We start from the raw sequence: 21671 nt of genomic DNA, 5'->3' as shown, positions 1-21671 counted from the left end.
GGCGGCGTGGAGGCTCCTTCCCGGTGCTGGTGCCCGGGCATTGATGGCAGCGCTCGGGGCCCCCGCAGCCTCCGGAGCGTGAGGCGGCTCCCAGCCGCTTGTCCCCTCTCACTGCCACCCGTGTCGCTTCCTTCCCAGGGATGGATTCCGAAGCCCTTAGGAAGTTCTCGGCCCTGCACCCCCGGCCTGCCGGGCTGACCCTGCACTACGGCACGGCCGGGTTCCGCAGCGCGGCCCAGCAGCTGGACCACGTCGTGTTCCGCATGGGGCTCCTGGCCGCCCTCCGCTCCAAGGCCGTGACAGCGACCATCGGCATCATGGTCACGGCGTCTCACAACCCTGAAGTAAGGAAGGACTGCCCTCTCCTCAAACAGGCCACCGGTGCGGTGGGATGATGTGAAGTGCTTTGGTAGAAGGGTGGAAGGATGTGATCAGTTTGGTGGAATCAATCTCATCATAGCACTGAGAGACCAGACCCTGAAGACTCTGGGACCTGCTTAAAGCATTCAGCCCTCTCCCTGTAAATATGGCCTCTGGTCTAGCTGAAGTTATTTTTCCCCTGTACACTTTTTTCTCATGTGGAAATGGTGTAACACAGGAAGCATTTCATATTGCAATGTAACTTTGTAATGTTGGGGAGCTAGAAGTAACATTGAGAAGAGAAAAACCTTTGGGTAAAATCTGTAAGTTTTTAAAATGAACATGCAAATGCAGCGATTACAAATCAGGCATTTAGACTTTAGCTGCTGTGGAGCATTGAAGGTTATTAGAATCTCCTTTTATGTAATTTTAATGTCAGATGAATTTCACACCAAAATTATGAAGGAGAAAGAGTTGGTTACTCAATATGCTTGTTATAGTGCTTCTTTGGGGGCTTGTTGGAGGTTTAAATAAACAGCTATGCTATTGCATCCCAGAAGTTCTCCACTTTTAAAGAAGCAATGCGACTGAACCATGTGTTGTCTGTCTTCAAAAAGATTTTATTAGTTCCCCACTTTTAGAGTTACTATTTTTTGTTCTTTTGTTTTTCTGCTAAGGAAGACAATGGTGTAAAGCTGGTTGATCCTCTTGGAGAAATGCTGCACCCTTCCTGGGAAGAGTATGCCACACAACTAGCAAATGCAGAGGAGCAGGAATTACAGAAGGTGATAACTGAGATCTGCCAAAAAGCAGCAGTGAACCTGCACAAAGATGCCTCGGTTTTTATTGGCAGAGACACCAGGTAATGACAAAAGGCTGTAGCTATATCCATCCTGCTCTTATGGAAGTACCAGTGTTGTCTTCAGGAGAGTTGTGTGGGTACTGTGTGGTGTCCACCTGTGCCCAGCACTTTACATGTGTCTGCAATCCCTGGGGGTGTTGGATTTCAAACTTTATTGGGAATTGCCTACAGCAGAGAAAGGTTTGGATTTCTTCACAGTGCGTTTAAATCTTGTGGCAGGAATCTTGTAGAGTCTTCCACACATATGTGCTTCCTTCCATAGAGTCCACAGATAAATGCCTTTGCCAGGGTTATCAGATGTCCTTGTTGTTTTCCAGGCCAAGCAGCAAGAAGCTGTCCCAGTCAGTTATAGATGGTATCCAGGTTCTAGGTGGTCAGTACCATGGTAGGTTACACTTCTGCAATTCTAAACTCATTTCAAGTATTTTTATGTAAATGTGACTCCTTTATGCAGCCCTAGGGCAACAGCCCAGACACATTTCCATCCTTGCTTGTGACAGTTTTATTTCAGGGTGGTTGTATGGCTTTAATGCAAGGCAGGGCAGGGGAGGGTTATGTTTTCATAAGACAACTTGAAAAATTCCATAGGTGTTTCCTATACTGCATTTGTCCGTTTACTGTAAAACTTTCAAGCAGCAATTAATTTGCAATTCTATTCTGAGTATTGCTCCTTTTATTTCACACTAGATTATGGTCTGGTGACGACACCACAGCTCCACTACATGGTCTGCTGTCAAAACACCCAAGGGCAGTATGGGAAAGCAACACTGGAAGGTTATTATGAAAAACTCTCCAAAGCTTTTATGGAACTGATAAAACAGGTGAATAGTAGGTGTTGTCTTCTTCATGCAAATGTACAAAATTAATCTCTTCTGTTTGTTAGCCTGTTTGGGCCTGAAGTTTCTAATTCAGCTCCAGGTGTGGTTTCTCTAGGCTAACAGTTCACTTTGCCCCTTCTTCCCTTGCACTAAGTCTCACTGCTCTGGAGAGTTTCAGAGGCACCTGAAGATTGACTGTGCCAATGGAGTAGGAGCCCTGAAACTGTCAGAAATGAAACCCTACTTTCCACAAGAGGTGCTAATCCACATATATAATGATGGAACCAAGGAGAAACTCAATCACTTATGTGGTGCAGATTTTGTGAAAGTTCACCAGAAACCACCTGGAGGTGAGTGATCAGTAATTTTATGTTGCTTTACCTCCTCTGCAGGGTCTGGCAAGGGTCCACATCCTTGGGTAGGTGGAGCTCCCTGTTTCTTACTAAGTGACTGCATGAATGGTTCTCCTTGTGCAATGGAAAGAGGGAATAGCCTGGCCAGGTTTGGCACATCTCTGTGTTAGTCTGAACTGCTGGGGGAACACAGCATCTCACTGACTGGCTGAAATATGTTTGGCAGTCTCTTCTGAATGTTAAGCTGGCAGAGTCCAAAGATCAGTCAGGACTGGCTTAGTGTTATTTATTTTACTCCCCTTTGTATTATGGAGAAACACTTTTCCGGGTTCCTGCAGAAGGGCTGGGTTAATTAACAGCTCGGTGCCAGCAGGCTGACTCATTGACAGAAACCAGTGAGGAAAAGATTTCAGTCCATTTTCTGAGAATTGTATAAAAGCAAAGCCCTGCACTGGGAGAGCAGGCTGGTTTGGATATGAGATTGTGTGAGGCTAAACTAAGTTCTCCATTGGACAGGCACCCTCTCACTGCAGCTGCTGGCCAAATCTGAGCACCAGGTTATGGTGTTGCTTCGCCTTCCCACTCCGCTGGTTGTGTACTGGAGAAATGCAGTGCTGGGAGCGGCACAGTGGCAGGACCTGCTGGGGATGGATGCTTGTGCCTCCTGTGTGGATCCTGGCTTTAACTGTGCCTGAGTGGAGTCATTTGTGTGCAGACCTGTGCTCTGAAAAAAAATGTATTTTCCTAATCACTCACTGAAATAAATTACGTGGTTTTGTTTCTTTTCCTGTCATTAACTTGTATTTGTAACTCTGTGCACTAGGGCTGGACATGAAGCCCAATGAGAGATGCTGCTCATTTGATGGTGATGCAGATAGAATTGTTTATTATTATAAGGACACAGCTGGCCATTTTCACCTGATCGATGGAGATAAAATAGCAACTTTAATTAGTATCTTCCTAAAAGAACTTCTTGCCAAGGTAACTCTAACATATGAAATGAATGCTGGCATTTTAATTTTTAAAGTATAAAATAGAAGCTGTGTTGCTTGGTATGTGGTCTCTCTACATCTACCTGAAGTGAACCAGCTTTAAAAAGAGATCAGTCCTGTACCTCGCTGCTGTGGCCAAAAAGGGGTTTGGAAAGTCTAAGCTTGAAGAACTGCTTCAGCCAAACCCAAGAAAAGTCAATACGGGATGTACAAATACTTCAACAGAATTCATGTTGTTTTAAAGCTACAGAAGTTCTCAGTGAGCTGGTGCCTCCCTATAGTACCCAGGACTTTTAATTGTACATTTAAAAGTTCTGATTGTCTTTCCATTTATCCATTTTGTTTGGCTGTGTGCCTATTGGACAGTAAAACTTGGTTTATTGGTTTGCTCAGGTGAAACAGAACTTCAAGATGGCAGTGGTACAAACAGCATATGCCAATGGGAATTCAACACGCTACCTCCAGGAAACACTGAAGGTATTCTCCATGTTTTTCCTAGGTAGTTTACATTTTTTTATTTTAAAAGTAAATGCTTCTGTAATATGATTGCTAGGAAAATTAAAATCCAGCAAAAATAAATTACTCTTTCAAACCTCCAGTAGTGACTAAATTCTAGGTGGCAAAGGAGACACAAGAGAGCACGGCTTAGAATGTTCTAGTTGGCTTTTGTTAATTTAAAAAATGTTTAATTAAATCCCTTGGTACTTAAACAGACTGAGGACTTTATAGCTTTGCAACCAAGTGAGTGAGTAGAGGCTCCTTGATACCTTGATTCATTTTCTGCAGCAAGCTAAATGTTCAGGAATTGAGAGAAGGTATTATTTCTGTTTGTATGTGAATTTAGTGTGTTCCCTGAAGCTAGAAACTAAGTTGGATTTTTCTAGGTTTGGAGTTTATTTCTTTAATTAGCCTTTATTTCTCACAGGAATAAATATTTTTTAATTTGATCTGTAGAAATAGTGGAGCATTTTAGCTCAGGGGCCTCAGTGGCCAGGAAACAGGGGTTAGTTTGTAACAGTCCTTGCAGGCTGGTGCTCAGTTCCAGCCTGCTAAGGAGAGTCTGTAACCTTGCTGTCATTCTCTGCACACCCTTGGGCTGCAGGTCCCTGTGCACTGTGTCAAAACAGGAGTGAAACACTTGCACCACAAGGCCCAGGAGTTTGATGTGGGTGTTTATTTTGAGGCAAACGGACATGGCACAGTAAGTATGAGCAGGTAATCCATATGATCAGCCACTATGTACAAAATTTTAGTTAAATTACCTGGAGAAGGAGGTCTTTTCACTCTCTGCTTAGTTTTATAAACAATACTTTTTCTCCTTGTTTGAAAATAGACTTGTTTACTCCTGTCTGTATCACAGCATTGCCACCAGCTCCTCTGTGCTTTGTGGAGGGATGGGAATTCATGGTAGCAAACATTAATGATGGCTATTTGGGCTTAGATGGTGAAAGTTTTGTCCTCACTACTGCATATATCCTGGTTTCATCTTGACAAGCTCTTATCTTTTTCTTGTAGGTACTGTTTAGTAAAGCTGCTGAAACTAAAATACGACAACTGGTAACAGAAGAGAAAGATAATGAGAAAAGAGAAGCAGCAAAGATGCTTGAAAACATGATTGACCTGATTAACCAGGTAAAAACTGAGAGTACTGGAGCACGGTGTTGGCAGGGTTAGCCAGTTTGTGAGCTCCTGTCAGGCTGCTGCTGGGGACTGCTGGAAGGTTCCTGATGAAGTCCTGGCTCCCTGTGCTCCCTGCTGCAGTGTTTTTCCCTCCCTGTTGGCAGACTGTTGGCGATGCTGTGTCGGACATGCTGGTGATTGAGGCAATCCTGGCTCTGAAGGGTCTGAGCGTGCAGCAGTGGGACGCCCTCTACACCGACCTTCCCAATCGGCTGCTCAAGGTCCAGGTGAGATACCAGCCACGCTGGCTCAGGCCACAGCGGCCTCAGGGGGCTTGCTCACAGCATCTTTTGCCTGTACACATTTTGATAAGCTTTACTTCAAAGCTGAAACAGACCATGAAAGGGCAGAAATAGGCCAAAGAAACTGGGAAAAAACCCGGAGAAGGGACAAGAATTTCACTTGGACTAAAATAGAAATACGACTTTAAAAAAGATTAAATAATAGCCAACTATGTTAAATGGAAAAACCTGACCAAAACTCTTCAAATTTTAAGAAAAAATTCCATTTTCAAATTAGAAAAATCCTGTTTTTTCTAAGGCCTCTGCCTGCTGGACAGCTGGATTTTTCTTGCTGTGCCACTTTTCTGTATCCTTTCCAACATTCAAGCAAAGCTTGAGCAGAAGGTGCCATGTGGCAGCATTCTGTTAGACACAGTACAGAAGCTCTGGGCTCTGTTTGAACTGGAGGAAACTATTTAAGTTTCTGATCTACTGAGAGAAGCTGTAGCTTCACTTCACGCTGACCAAGAAGGCATGTTCAGAACTGACCCTTTTTTTAAAAAGGGGCAGCTGACACCTCTCAAGCCTTGGTTAACAGATGCTGCAGGGGTCCTGGAGCCCCCAAGTGTTTGAGTAGCCCTTTATTAGCTCCCAAACTGAACTCCTCTCCAGGCAGCACAATCCAGCCAGCCCTGAATTTGTCTTATCCTGTTTCTGATTCTGCAGGTGGCAGACAGGCGTGTTATTGACACAACAGATGCAGAAAGACGAGCACTGACGCCCCCGGGGCTGCAGGAGAAAATTGATGCCCTTGTGAAGAAGTACAAACTGTCCCGGGCGTTTGTCCGTCCGTCGGGAACAGAGGACGTCGTCAGGATCTATGCTGAAGCAGACACACAGGTCAGAGCTTGACTCATTTATGGGCTTGTTCACATTAAACAATCTTCTGCCTAGCAGGGGGTGATGAAGGAAGTCTGCTTCCATACTTGTCACTTAATCACACTAAACAAATGCTTAATTTGGAAAAAAGACTGTGATCACAAAAAGTCACTTTGGATTTTCTTTTATTTAGAAAAGTAATGTTTAATGTTCTCAATGTTTATCTTCAAAATGAAAATATAAATGTTTATAAAGGCAGATTTAACACCAGATGATTTTGAAAAGACAACCAGCCTTCTGAGAGCTCAGGGTTAAGAAGAAAGTTACCAAAGCAGTCCTTAACTACACAATTTCATAAGAGGCAAAATAGAAAAAAAGATCTGGCTGCTGTTAAGTTAGTTCAGATCTGAACTTAAAGGTGACAGCAAAAGCAGTGGTCTTGCTCTCCCCACTTCACATGCTCCTACCTGCTTCTCTCTGCCAGCATGATGGCAGTGGCTGGTGGAGCAATGTAGGAAACACAACATTTCCAGGAAAATGCTTGCCATAATATCATGTATTTGCTCTATTCTTCTGATGCTGATAGCAGCATAACTAACTTTTCCAACATTCCACAGGAGAATGCAGATGCACTCGCCCATGAAGTGAGCCTGGCTGTTTTCCACCTCGCTGGTGGAAAAGGAGCACCACCCCAGCCTATATAATGAATGGAGTTAAAGCACACAACTTCCCTTATCTTTTAATATCAATTTTTTTACCATGTGCTGCTGTGCACAGAGCCAACCCTTCCTGGGAGTAGCAAGGATTGATCATAACTGAGTGGAATATCACTCTGCTTATTCTTTACCTCCTTTAGCAACTTACCTCTTAATGAGATGCTCTTGCTGTTGATGTTCCCCTCCCCGAGTTTGTCTAACTTCTTGACAAGCCATGGCCATGTCCAGAAGGAATTCTGCCCCTCCCTGCCCCAGCTTAGTTCATTGTCACATTGTGCCTGAACTCAACACCCACACCCTCAGAGCACTGGCCATGGCTGCATGACCAGAGCTCTGCTGTGACTGTGCTCACAGTGGCTGCTGCAGGATCATCATCCCCACCTTCCCCCCAGTAGCCCAATCAGCTGTGGGCAAACAGTGTAAGACAGAGGCATTCACTCGTCTTCAGATTCAGTTCACCTCATTTTGAGGGGGGAACAATATAATGAAAAAGAATATTTGCAATTAATAATCTATTATTGCAATATTATCTTCATTAGATACTTTATGACATGATTTAGAAAGTGATTTGCAGTAATAGTATTTATAATCACACTTGAGAGGGAAGGGACAGAGACAAGTTTGTCTGCTGTGGCCTTAACTGCTCCCCAGCACCATGAAGGGGCTGGGCCAACAGGATGCAATGTTTTAATCACACCAGTATCCTCCTTGGCATACTTTGGTTCAGGGTGTCTACCTCTGACAAACAGTTCATTGTAGTCCTGTATTAACTCCTGCCATAATAGCATTTCACAGGTTATTAAATAAGCACAAGTTCCAATAGATCTTTAAAAAAAAAAGACAAAAATAAACTGGAAACAAATTGAAAAAATGTGCACCTTGTATTTTTTTTTCATTTTTTAAAGACAGAACTCAAGACAACAAAACATTTACTGTAAATAGTAGGCACCATAATCAATATGAGCCACCAATATTTAAACTTGATTCAGGCCACATCCAGAACTTCTCTTATTTACAAATATTTAACTTAAATACAACATTAAGTATTTCATTACATACAAAATAAGAAAAGAATACTATACAACTGGGAAAGATACAGTATTTCATTTAGATAGTTACACTACATATAGGCTGAGTAGTACCAGTTTGGTTCATGATTTTATGACGCCTTCAAGAAAATCCTTCTCAACCATTTCTTCTATCTTCTGTCTTGCTTTGCTGGAGAAGGTCTTGAGGTTCTCCATTTTTATGTCCTTACTTGGAAAACAGTTGGGGTAAAGGACAGGGCTCCCTGAGTGTCCAACACATCTGCTTGTGACTTTGCTGTTAAAAACTTGGCTGAGTACATTGAAGAAAGGCAAGAGCTGCTCAATGCTGCGAACGGTGTAGATGGTTAAAAGCAAGTGACCTGGTTCCCAGCTTAGTGTTTTCCCTGAGCCATCCTCCTCCGGGTTTTTCTGCAAATACAGAGATGTGGGAAATAATGCAGGACAAAACAGGAAAAGCACAGGTGAAAACAAAAGCCTAACTTATAATATAGTACTTTTCTAAAGTCCAAAAACATTTGTCCTATCCACAAAACACACCAATGCTGAAGTGGAGCTTCCAAAGCAGATCCTCTGCTCCCCCTCACCATGGCCTGCAGAGGCAGTGGTTGGGAGTGTACAGGTGGCAGTCAGATGCTCATGGAAGAGTCACAGTGAGCATTCGAGTCCAACACCTCAGCCCAGGGCTGTCCCAAAGCAAGGCAGCCCCCACCACGCAGCCCTGTGGAGCTGCTCCCAGGCAGCATCCTGTGGGCAACACAAATGGCCCAAGCTGGTGACAGCTGAAGTTCTGAGCTACTTCAGCTGCTTTCCAAAGCAGGCTCCTGTCTGGTGACACACACTCACTTCACCAGCTCATACTGCCAGCATCAGTGATGATAAACCCCCGAGGAGGTTAAAATAGATCCAAAGCATTTTCACTTTGCAGCTTGAGATCAGAGTTTTTGGGAAGGGCAAAAAGCAGTGCTATTATTAGTATCACAAATAACACAGACATTCTGAGTAACACTTCAAGTTGTTCTCAAAGGAAAATGGCTCAGTTTCTCATTGTGTATTCTCAGAAGAACTCAGTTATTATGTTCCTTCCATTTCATGGGGGAATATCAAAGGAAAGAATTTCGGGAACCCCACAAGCAAAGGCAGCAGTCACACGCCAGATGCCCACCAGCAGCAGCACGCTGCTGTAACCCTGCTTAGGGCTGCCTTGAATATCTGCATGCTGAAGTACCTGAGCACCAACTTCCAGGTTCTTATACAGTTCTTCCCTATTTCCTTTCTCTCTGAGTCAAAAACCATACTCAAATCTAGACACTAAGGTACTATCACCACTATAAACACCTTGTTTGTACTGTTCCTGACAAACCACAACAGAGAGCTTCTACCATGAAGGAGAATTCCAGCAGTACTGGATTTTATTCTGCAAGGAAGGAGAAAAGAAGCACAAAAGTCCTCACCAAGAAGAGCCACCTGTGGATCCACCCCTGTCCCACTGCCTTGGTAGCACCTGTGGCTGAGGCAGGGGGTCCACTTGGTAATGAAAGAAGAATGAAGGGGAAAGGACAGCAGTGGAGCAGAGGATAAGGTAAGGATCACTGATTGCACAGCCTTTGAGCAAATAGATTCTTTTCAAGACATGATACTTAAACAAATACAGGCTTTGCCCTTTAAATGAAGCAACTGTCCTGCAATTGAGAAGCCTACAGGGCATCCATTTTGCAAACCCCAATTAGGTTTAAATTCAGTATGAATGTATCTGGTGGCTTGGCTCCCTGGCACAGGAGACCACTATTTGAGCTTAACAAGTCTTCTGAAAAGAAAGGCTCACACCACAGCAACGGGAAGACTAAATTTCCAACACAAAAGCCGTTGTTGATGCCTCCTTCTTTAAATGATGCTACTAATTTTTACAGTTTCTCCTTAAAAAACTTATAATTGTATTAAGGAGGAGAAGTTTCTTCCATACTGTTTCTGTACAATGCTTAGCATTACCCAGTGGTGACAGGATGTGCCCCCAGCACACAGCAAGTGTCAGTGTCACACAGCAGCCAACCAAATGGGGTGCATGTGCAAATTCCAGCTCTGAGCAGTGAAATACAACCTGTCCAAGCCATTGCCTCATGGCAGTATTGGCTAAGCAAACATCACTAATTCCATGGATGCTTAAAACAACAGTTAATTTGATGGAGACCAACCAGGGATTGTGTTTCACACTTGCAGTTTGACAAAAATCTCTTTACAATTTAATTTTATAATGATTTGCAATCATAATTCTTCTTAGAACTAACATCAGCTTTTTGTAATATATTTTGTACAGGAAACCAAATTTAAAACTTTTCATTTTTTTTAAATTAAAGTTATCTATAAAAATAAGGGTTCTTACACTTCAAAATTCTCTCAGCTTTGTTCTATAAAAATCTGATTTCTCTCGAGTTCTTACTGAATGCTAAATAGTGACCAGGGCCTTAAGGTGATGGTATTATTATGGCAAGCTTGTTTCACAACTCAAGCATCAAAGGCCACCCTCACCTGATGCTTGGCCATCTCCATTCCCTCCAAAACCACCGTCTTAAAGTCCTCCTGTTTGTCCTGTGGAAGGAAAGAGGAGAACTTTCAGACTGCATTTCAAATATGAGAAGAATACTCTGCCGTGAAGGCCGTGCAGTTGCTTGGTTGGGTGCTGTGCTTCAGCTAGAAACATCACCCACCCCGACAAGTCTGTGATCCAGAAATGGCAGACTCAAGCTAGAGTGGCCAAGACACTATTAGAGAAAACCAGCACTGTCACTTTGTGCCTCTGTTTATTTCCAGCACTGCCAAAGGAGGTTTTTAGCACATTTCCCTCAGATAACAGAGCTTGAGCAACACCATACTACATGAATCTAAACATGAGTCAGAATGCCCTGAAGGAAAATAAGGATCCACTCCATTTTTGTAGTTATTTTCTAAGAAAACCCCACAGCTATATGTAATAGTATTCTCCTCTGCATGAAGAGGAAATGTCCTGAAGTCAATATTCATTATCTCATGTTTATCTCATCATTATACACCTACCTATGGTTCAGTGTGCAACTGCTGCCATGACTAAGGGGTTCCAGAAATTCCAAAAAGTTTTCTGAATTGTTGAAGCATACTGTGGGAGTCCTGACTTCAGGCATCTATCTCAGCATAGAGTACTTACCAGCAGCATGTACATTTATAAATCACATAGGGGATGTATAAACTCATGCACAGAGATTACTTGGAGCGTGAAAAGTTTCTAACAGATACTACATAGAAAAGCAGGGTTAGAGGCTATGCCTGAGGAGCAGGCAGTTAAGACTCATTCCTTCTTTATACATGCAAGAAGAGAAATTTAGTCTCATCTTCATGATTCAAAAAAATGATAAAATGCAAAATGCAGATATGCTTCAGACACTAGTTTTATCCCCCATAATTGTGAGCCTTGCTTCAATAATTCAGATATGCCTGCAACTAAGTGATCCCTAAATTTAATGTAGCCACTTGTATCTCAGCAGTAGTTCCTTTACTCACTGAAGACATTAGAGACTGTAAATGCAGTAGCTACAGCAAGCTGCCACTGTTACAGACCTGACAAAGCCATCTATACAGAGAAACCTGAGAATAAAACTTCAAAACTTTCTGCCATATGGCTTTGCACTTCCTCCCTGCTTCCCTGGCTCACCCATCAACATTTCCCAGTGAACTACCCCCAGGGGGGCTCTGTCCTCACAGCAAGAGCAGCAAAAATATCTGACAGTTCTTACTTTGAGGCAGCAGAAGGGATCTCCCTGGGACAGGGCTTGGCCAGCTTCCATCGGCTTCATCAGCAGATCAGGCCTCCAACCCCACAAACTGGGGTTTAATACATCCCATGCACCAACATAATGACAACCCTCATTCTGTTCCCACTCTACCAACTGTGCAGCCAAGATTTCCCCAGAACTGTTTCTGCCTTCTTCCATTCATCACACTCCCCTCTGCTCAGTCTCAACACTCTCACTTCTGTCATGTTTAAGAATGCAACGGTTTTTTAAAATTTTTGATTGTTATTAACAAAACTGGTTTTCTACTTCAAAAAAGTAGGTAGTCAGACTAGCATTTACATATATGACTGGCTATCTGAAAGTGATTTTATGTCAAGTGTATATGTTATTATCAGATAATGGAGCATATTTTACTTTTTATTTAAATAATACTTTTAATTTAGAAAACCAAAGTCAGTGATCATAATAATTTTGACCATAGCAGGTTATAAATTTTTCTGTGGTTTGATTAATTTTGGGGCTTTTTTTGTTTGTTTGTTTTTTATACTTACATGTCTTTTTTCTCTGATGTTGACTTGAGATTCCTCCAGCTGGAATCTCCTACACCAGAAAAAATCGTTTCCATTCTTCATTGTTAAAAAAAAATTAAAATATCCAAACCCAAACACTGCTGTGTGTTATGGTACATGAAACCTTTCAGTGAAAAGCAAAAGAAAAAAGCACCATACCTTTGCTTTTTTCCGCAGCAGCTTTGCCAGGCGCACCACATAGGGCTTGAATTCCCTCTGATGTGTTCCTTGTCTTCGTACTTCCAAGCCTGAATCATCTGATGCTTCTGGAATAAAAGCCCAACGATACCTGCCATGAGATAACACAAGCAGATGTTATCCATACTGAACATGCAGGCTTTTCTGAGCAATCAAAAATATGAGTGGATGAGGAAATCTGGTGAAGTATCAGAGACGGAGAGAGGGAAAAAGAAACCCAAGTCAACCGTCAAAAGAAAAAATAAATGAAAAAAATGTTCAACATTAGATTTAGAAATACTACAGGGCACAATCTGACACAGTGTGCACAAATTCTTCCAGTCTCCAAAATTCACATGAGTGTCTTTTAAACTGCAGGATAATTAGGGGTGACCAAATGTCTACAGAGCTGTGCCAGGACAGCAGCCCTCACACAGTCACCAGTGTGAAGTGTAAAGGAAGAGGCACAATACTTTCTTTTGTCCTTCGTGGCCTCTCATTCCCAGGATCTCCAGCAAATGCCAATTGTTTTGAATTCATTTTTTTTCCACATGGAACAGGATTGCAGAGGCACTGAGGAAGCAGTTTGTACCCACTATTGACCAAAAAAAACCTATGGGATCCCCTTTCTATGAAGGTTTGTTGCCACATTTTCCAGACAGACTGTGCAGGAGTAATTTAAGCAAGTCACGCTGAGATGACATGCAGTCCCTCTGATCTCATGCATTACTCACTGAAATGGGTGGGTGTATTTTGAGTTCTCAGGCATTACTGCAACTAAGAACTTGAAAAATAAAATACTTGAATAAATCACTACTACTAATGATCTCTCAAGTGTGGCAAATCTCTTGCCACAGGCTAAATCAAACCAGCTTGAACTACTTTGATATGCAGCATCATTTCCCCTGGGGGCCACTCAGATACTGTGAGGGGGAGAAGTATGGGCTGCCCTGGCTGAAGTCCAAAGAAGGGAAACAGAAAACCAAGAGGCATGGAAAAATATCCAAAAACTTAAATGACAATGTTTTCTACTCACATCTGAAATTGAGGCAGGTTTTCAGATGGTAAAGCTAGAGCCAAGTCCAGAAATTTGCAAGCAGACAAATACAGGTTCAGCCACCTCTGGCTGTTGTAGGATGTGGAAAAACCATTGCCACCTGTGTAAGTTGTCTCCAAACCAGCAACAGATGGGCCAGAAGTTCTAAAATATATTATAGCAGGGAAGTAAGTCATAACAACCTTCTGCCACATTGAAAACTTTATTTTTCTTACTTGCCTTTACAAACACACAACTCTTTCTTTACCAGCATTATCCTGAATTCATAAATTGAATCTCAACACAAGTCTGTGCCATGAGTGCAGTTCTGTATGCATATATACAAATATATATACATTATATTTATATGTGAGAAAATGTCAGTGTATAATGAATGTGTTGCACTGCATCTTATTCCCAGATATTCAAATTATGAAGAAGTTTAAAATTGCCAGTCATGTTGATATTACTTCATTTGAGGGAAAAACTCTTCAAAAAACAAAACAAAACAAAATACCTAGGAAAAAAGTGAGCAATACTTGGGCAAATAACTCTGGCTCATTTGAGAAATCTGCCTCTGCTCCTAGAATTGACTGAAATTGGATCACACTATATAGAAAATAGATGAGATAAAAATGGATAATAAAACAAGAAAAAATATCAATCTCATCTAATGAGAAAGAACAATGCTTTCATTTAGACAAAGAAAAAAGTGCATCAATCTTATTTAGAATAAGTGCATGACACAGAAAAGGTGTAAGTCATGCCACATATAATTTAATTGCAGCAGCTGTGTATTTTAGTCTGGCAGACATTGTAAGAACTCAGACACTTGTATCTTATAATTTCACTTAGTGATTTATGATCAATCTGACAGCACAACTTCTTTTGTTTTGTCCTGAACAGTCTGTCCCTGGTACTGCAATCAGACTGAACTAGCCTTCATTTGTCCTTCTCATTTGAGCTCAACAGCTCTAAGACAAAGTATTTTAAAGAATTACTCCACTCCCATCAGCATAACAAGGAATTTTTATAAAGTTAAACAAGCAGGAAGTTCATACATTTACCTGGAAATGTCTTCATCAGCAGTGAGCTCCTGTTCCATCAGTAAAAATACTTGCACCTGAAGATCAAATGCTACATTTCAATACCATTTTCAATGGACTGTGACTCGGGAAAGCCTGAGTAATAAGCCTTAGACAAATAGTTTGGAGCTTTATTTCCTTTCCCGTATGAGTAGACACTGGCACCTTAAAGCTCTTTCATCCCTTATATATGACCTGAATAACACAAAGGCCACAAGGAACTGTCTCCTTTATGGCCAGGAAAGCTCTCAAAGGCTAATCCCCTCCACTACCTAGAAAGACTGCAAGGCCTAAACTAAATGAGAATAAAGGATTGTTCAATGGAGCAGGTCAGGCTCAGGTGTGAATTCCCAGAAGCACCACAGTCCTGCTAACTGAAAGTAGTTCCAAGACTGTGGTAACTTGTGTAAAGGCCAGGGCACAGCACAGGAATCAGAAGGCCACACTGAGTAGAATGGGTTTTCTAGTGTTTGTACTATTGACAGGCTTAAAATTAAATACATCTATTGCTAAAACAACACAATTTAAAATATTTTATTTAGCTTTCCTCCTTCTATTGGATCTGTGGTTATTCAAGGGCTACATTAGGCACCTGCAGATTGAAAATATAATTAATCACAGCAATGATTCTGGTTTGCTCCCTCTGTTATTCAGTCTCTTGGGAGCTCCTTGAATAGCGGGCTGAATGGATCACAGCATGCACCAACCACTCTCCTCCATTCCCACTGCAATGCTGAAACCTAAAAGAGTCTGTCAAACAGCCAACACAGGAGATTCTGCAGGCAGAAACTCTGGAAACAGATATTTTCACTGTTTTGTTATGAAGAGTAAAATGAGAAAGAAGAAATCTGAGCCAAGCCTTGTATAAATCTAGTCACAAAATTCAGCCACAATGTCACCTGCATGACCATCAACTGCCAATAAAACATGGATTCTGATTCCTATACATGGATTCTCATACAATGGAGATCCATTGCTGGAAGAATGACCAGAAAAGTAGAAATGGAAATGGAAAAAGAAGAGCAGGAGTGGGAATGGTGGAGAGGGTACACATACATCAGCAGAAATTGAAGTAGGATTCAGTAGGAAAGAATGAGGGCAAACGCAAATTTAATTCAGGAGACAGCTGAACAGCTGAAACAGCATAAGCTAACAGATACTAAATTTCATCACAAAAAAACAGACACCAGGACTATGAAAATAAGTCAGCTTTCAATTCGTGGCCATTGCACATTTATTTGTACAATCTCTAGAAGAGATTTTCTTAAAAATCTTGAGGAGGAGTGAGGTTGTCTCTCAGATGTGCACCAGTTTTCTAAATAATAAATGACACCTGCAACTCACCAGTTCAGTGATCATGGTTGGCCAAAGTGAGGTAAGGTGCTGTGGAGACATTCTTAAAAGTAATACTCTGAAAAACAGGAACACTTGGGAATGAAGGGTGGGCACCTGTGGCAACCGGAGACTTTCTACCAGCCTTTCTGAAACAAAAAGCCAAGAAGGATCCCTCAGTTCAGAATAATTCCAATGAGAATTTTCTCCTTCCCTCCTTTACTCTTAATGTTAACTTTAAGTATCTGCCATGGTAGTGTTCCAGTACTTTACTGGTTTTATTCTGTCAGCATAAAGAAATAACCACTCCACCAAAGAAGGAACAAAATAGAGAAACCTTTAAAGAGTGCAGTTGCCTATTTTGGGTAAGTTCTCTACATAAATGCAATAGTGCATCTGGGAACTTTGCTTATCTTATGCAGAGTTTCACCCATTACAACAGGAGGAGTTAACAGATTCCAAACAATACAAAATCAGCCTGAACAACTCAGATGTATTATTGTTATTAAAACACTGCACCATCATAATACTTGAGAAAATACAAAGGGATGATATGGTTTTATTGAATTATGATCACCTCTATATATAGAGGCAGACACAATTAAATTCTTCAGTCAAACCAACACACATGCATGTTGCAGTTCAGACCAGTAAAATCACCTTATTCCATGAACATAGTAATCTCAGCTACTGAATCGACTGGAAATTAAAACAAAAAACCAACCAACAACCCGAACATTCTTAATTAAAATGAAATGTAACTAAATTTAAAAATAATATAAACAATAAAAAATAGATTCTAGAACAAATAAAACAAAAAAGTTGATGCAACTGATTTTCCATATAGAAGAAAAGACCAAAGTGTCCCTTTGGTGCCATGAAAAAATGATACATCTAAAAGCTGCTGCTAACTGTTAGCATCACCTTAAAAAGAAGATCCAAGCAGTTTCCATTCCCAGCCACTTAAGGTAAAGGTTCATTGTAAGAAATAAACTTCAATGATAAATATGACAGATAAACTGAACTCAGGAAAAAACACCAGCAAAAGAAGTCAAGAATTCAAAATGTCAAGGTCAGTTTTCCTATTTCTCCCTAATTGATCTGTTTTTGTACTTCAGATGTTCATGTCAACACATATTGTGCAAGTATCCAAGGATATCGATCAAGGGATAAAATAACAGATCAATGAAATCATCTGGATTAAAGTCAACTGGCAATCACAAAATCTGCATATCTTGTAGTCATTTAAGACTGAAAACATTAACCAAAAGCTGCAGAAACTTTGAAACAAAGTTTCTATGGAAACAGTATCACACACTGATCTTGCAGAACAAAAATTTAGCCTGCTGTTACTGTGTCACACAAGCATTGCACAGCTAACAGGAAGAAGTCCCTGACAGATACATATTTACTGACCTTGTATGTCTGGCAGGTATTTCTGGTACTGGTCTATCTCGCTGCTAAAAATGGCGAAGGCGAGTCTCTTGAGGAGCATGGCGCGCTGCTCCAGCTCCGCCTCTCTGTTAGCAAACAGATTGAGGGAGCTGCTCTGGGCCACAGCCACTCGTGCTGAAAGAGAACAGGGAAAGTGCAGCCAAGAGCTGATGAATTTCCCTTCTGCTTCATTTCAAGGCACAAATAATTCTTTCTTTGTGATATTGGGGTTTGAAAGCAGATGTTAAGATGATGTATGGTTTGCAATTTGAATCCGTAACCAGAAATTCAAAATAAAAGTTGAAGGAAACCCTGTAAGTATACACAATAGTGGCTGGGGTTAGGGGCTTTTGGGGAAAGAGTTTAGCCATTTTTTAAAAATAAAATTTGCATTTGTATTGATGCTTAAAAAATTATAAAGTGCAAAATAATATTTTTTAAGCAGTTAGTGTCAGATCTTCAAACCCAAACCAACTAAAAACCACCCACTCTGCTTAATATAGGCAAAATTCACTGTCTGCCAGGATGGTATCAAATTCTCTCACTTCAGGTTATTTATGGATCTCCAGAAACAAATAGTCAATGAAAACATGAAAAACACTGAACAAATCAAATTGGAAGAAATGTTGAACAAGTGTTTTCTTTAAGATACTTATTTTTCATTTATTTTATGTTTATACTGGAGAGAAGTCACCTCTATACCAATACTTACTCATCAAATCTCTGAATGTGGTTTTGTCATGTGTCATCAAATTATCCATAATAGCTCTCCAACTAAAAGGGGAAAATGGTACACAAATCAGAAAAGCAAGAAAAAAGCAAGAATTTTCAGGAACATTTGCAAATTTTTTCTGCTCTTTCCTTTTAGGCTAAAGCTTCCAATCCAAGCTCTCTGACTCATAAGGTACCATTTACTTGGTGTTATTTGATCTGAAACTGTGTTTCTTGAACCCCCTTCTCCAAGAAAATAAGGGATGCCATTCAGAGGGACCCTGACATTTTAAGAAGTGTGCCCATGCAAACTTCATGATGTATGAGGCCAAGTGCAAGGTCCTGCAGAATGGTCAGAGTAACTCCAAGCACAAATACCGGCTGAGCACAAAATGAATTTTGAGGAGAAGGACTCGTGGCTGATGGTGGATGAAGATGAAAAACTGAATTTTATCTGCCACTGTGTGCTCACAGCCCAGAAGGGCACCTGCATCCAGGTTTGCACCAGGAGCATGGCCAAGAGATCAAGGGAGGTGATTCTGCCTTGCTCTGGTAAGACCCCACTTGGAGTATTGCATCCAGCTCTGGGACCCCCAGCATAAGAAGGATGTGGACTCCTTTGAAGAGGTCCACGGGAGGACCACAAAGATGATCAGAGGGCTGGAGCACCTCTCCTATGAAGACAGGCTGAGAGCAACTTTTCACAAGGGCATGGAGTGATAGGACAAGAGGGAATTACTTTTAAAGTAAAGTAATCCCACTTTTAAAGAGGACAGATTTAGATACTAGGAAGGAATTCTTTATTGTGAGGGTGGTGATGTCCTGGCACAGGTTGCCTGGTGAAGCTGTGGATGCCCCATCCCTGGAAGTGCTCAAGGCCAGGTTGGAGGGGGCTCTGAGCAACCTGGTCAAATGGAAGGTGTCCCTGCCCATGGCAGGTGTATTAGAACTAGACCATCTTTAAGGTCTCTTGCAATTCAAATAATTCTATGTTTCTACAAAATGCTAACCATGTTTTCCTCACAATTTTTTTTAATTTTAAGAAAATTATTTTTTAAAATAGATTTGTGCGTAGAAATATACCTCATATCAATTTCATATTTCATGTGGTAACCTAAACCACAGAAGATCTCTATTTCTCTCTGTAAAGATCTATTGGGAAATTTTAGTCCCTGTGTTAATGGAATACATAAATTTTTAAGGGCCATTGGTATAAACAAGAAGAATAAAGTCTTACTGGTTAACACAGGAAGCATCCATCTGGAAGAAACTGGAATCCATAAAGAGGTCAAAGGCTTCCTTTTTCCATGCTCTCCTTGTATACTGATATCCACTAAGACTGCTTAATAACTGGACACAAGCTCGATAGCTGGATGCATTGTGAGCACTAAACAAAGAAAAAGTCAACATAAACCAATATTGAATTGTTGGTCTATAGAAAGTTTGATAGACATCTAATCCTTATCATGCCTGTTTCAACTTAAGTGCCACCATCCAAATTTCTACTGGCTGTAGGCATCTTCTACATCAATTCAATAAACTAAAGATACCTGTGATTACGGAGGTAGGGCACAACATAGTGCATAATATTTACAAGCAAAGGAATAACTCTCTCTTTCTCATCACTGTAGAAAACCATGTCCAGGAGATGAGCCAAAACCTATAAAATGAGAGGAAGATATGTTATAATGCATTCTTAAATTGCTTTTTACATACCACTCAACACTTCTTTTTGTGTATGTAATGTTCTTTACTGAACATTCAAGTTTATGATAGAAGTAATCACATTTCAGGTACCATGCAAAATCCAGAGTATAAAGATTCAATCATTTTTATAACACATTAAAGTGTTAGAAGCACAGAAGAACAAACTCCTGATTAAAGCACTCTACAGAATAAACTACAAACAAAGAAAGAATTCAAAGACTGACTGCAATTATCAGCAGTAACTAAGATGTAACACAAAGATAAACACACAAAGCTTACAATCAAAAAAGTTTGCTATACTACACATCTGAAAGGCCATACTTTATGCCTCATCCATCTCAATGGGTTAGTAACAAACTTTTACGTGACAAGATCCAGAATCCATTCACATCAGTATTTCCCATTAAATCTCCTTCTCCAAACTTCTAGCCAAAGCTTTTCACAATATAGAAGTTTATTATAAGACACTATTCATTATCTCCAAGGAAATGTTTACCTCAGAAAGCAAGGTCAACGCATGGACACTATAAACAGATGGAGTTATATTTGAAGTTTCCATTGCTGGAGACAGCATATCTAAATGAAGATAATAATAATAAAAAATGTCTAAAGTTAGTTTTCTCAAGTCATTATTTACCTTACAGCATATTTTAAAAAGATGTGTTTTGAAGATGCACAAGCTTTCCAGACACATTAGTGCTAGACCAATACTGAAGAATTTTACATACACTCAAATATAGCAAAGCTGTTCTCTTAATTTTAGCATGAAAATTAATGTTTTGCTTCAGATAAAGATGCAAATGGACCTACCTTCAACATCTGATTCTAAGTTGTTTCCATCAACCATAATCTTGGGGGAAGGCTTAACCTCTAAGTTTCGTCTTAGCCAAGTGGTCTGTTCCAAGGAAGAACCAGCAATTGCCCCAATGGCATCCACTATCTTGTGTGTTACATCCTGGTAGAAAAAAAACCCCAAGCATTTTAAGAACTTTGTGCAGAAGGGCTGTATTCATTGTCCTGACATGTAGAAAATCCATATAACCACATATAGAATTGCTTTCAAATAATTTCTATATTATCAGCGATTAATATCTTCACAGAAAATGAGAGCTTTTTCACAAAATTGTAAATATAAGGAGAAAATATTAAAGAGTAGTTTCATACTACAGAACTGATATAAAATATTTCTAGTACATTCAAGCATCTAGTTCCAACCCCAGTGCCATGGGCATGGACACCTTACACTAAACCAGCTGTTCAGAACCTCATCCAAGTGGCTTTAAACAATTCTAGTGACAGCAACTGTAACTTCTCTGGGTAAGTAGTTCCAGTGCCTCACCACCTTCACAGTACAGATTTTCTCCTAATATCTAATCTAAATCTAATCTCACTTTAAGCCATTCCCCCTTGTCCTGTCACTGCATGTTCTTGTAAACAGTCCCTCTCCATCTTTCTTGTGGCTTCCTCCAGGTACTGGAAGCTTTCCCTTTTCCAGGCTGAACAAGCCAAATTCTTTCAGCCTTTTCTCTTAAGAGAGGTTGCTCTAATCAACTTGGTGGCCCTCCTCTGGACTTGCTCCAAGAGGTCAGTATCCTTCCTGTGCTGGGAACTGGATGATCTTTAAGGCCCTTTCCAACCCAGGTCTCTGATTCTATGATTTATTGTTCAGTATTTTAAACAGACACATACAATAAATTTCTTACCTGTAGATCTCTTTGATCTTTCTTATTCTCCAGACTTGGGTTTTTCATTATGAACTCATTAAGAACACTGAAAAAAATACAGAAGTTGAATATGAATTTTCTTCTCATAATACATTATTCAGGAGTTTTCAGAGTTAGGACAAATCTGAAGACATTTATTTGTACAATATTTAATCACTAAACCCACAGGAATTGCTACTTATCAATATTCCAGGAAACATCTTTT

At 40.6% G+C, this 21671-nt stretch overlaps 2 protein-coding genes across 8 annotated transcripts in view; one reads left to right on the top strand and one right to left on the bottom strand.

Moving 5' to 3' along the window:
* Positions 1–84: 84 nt before the first annotated feature.
* On the top strand, positions 85–7752 carry PGM3 (phosphoglucomutase 3). Its single transcript, XM_005421160.2, has 12 exons — positions 85–344; positions 1038–1222; positions 1540–1607; positions 1910–2043; positions 2195–2390; positions 3217–3374; positions 3779–3862; positions 4488–4586; positions 4901–5017; positions 5170–5292; positions 6013–6186; positions 6783–7752. Exons 1-12 carry the CDS (start codon positions 141–143, stop codon positions 6867–6869), a joined length of 1629 nt encoding a protein of 542 aa, XP_005421217.1. The 5' UTR covers positions 85–140; the 3' UTR covers positions 6870–7752.
* DOP1A (DOP1 leucine zipper like protein A) overlaps positions 7744–21671 on the bottom strand; it is a 48810-nt gene continuing 34882 nt past the window's right edge. For 2 of the 7 annotated variants that reach the window (XM_031057110.1, XM_031057113.1), the window contains 13 exons: positions 21446–21512; positions 20553–20697; positions 20239–20318; positions 19586–19695; positions 19273–19422; positions 18037–18098; positions 17307–17459; positions 15903–16039; positions 14541–14596; positions 13474–13638; positions 12420–12549; positions 10454–10513; positions 8033–8338 (listed from right to left, as the gene is read on the bottom strand). In XM_031057110.1, the coding sequence (XP_030912970.1) occupies positions 8033–8338; positions 10454–10513; positions 12420–12549; positions 13474–13638; positions 14541–14596; positions 15903–16039; positions 17307–17459; positions 18037–18098; positions 19273–19422; positions 19586–19695; positions 20239–20318; positions 20553–20697; positions 21446–21512 (1621 nt within the window). Of the gene's footprint in view, positions 8339–10453; positions 10514–12419; positions 12550–13473; positions 13639–14540; positions 14597–15902; positions 16040–17306; positions 17460–18036; positions 18099–19272; positions 19423–19585; positions 19696–20238; positions 20319–20552; positions 20698–21445; positions 21513–21671 lie in introns of those variants that run through there. The other 5 variants (XM_031057111.1, XM_031057114.1, XM_031057109.1 and 2 more) reach the window with 4 other exon arrangements.

Source organism: Geospiza fortis, unplaced genomic scaffold (genome assembly GCF_000277835.1).
Source record: "Geospiza fortis unplaced genomic scaffold, GeoFor_1.0 scaffold190, whole genome shotgun sequence".
Taxonomy (NCBI): Eukaryota; Metazoa; Chordata; class Aves; order Passeriformes; family Thraupidae; genus Geospiza; species Geospiza fortis.
The sequence above is the reverse complement of the archived record's forward strand: the minus strand, read 5'-3'. Positions and strand labels throughout refer to the sequence as shown.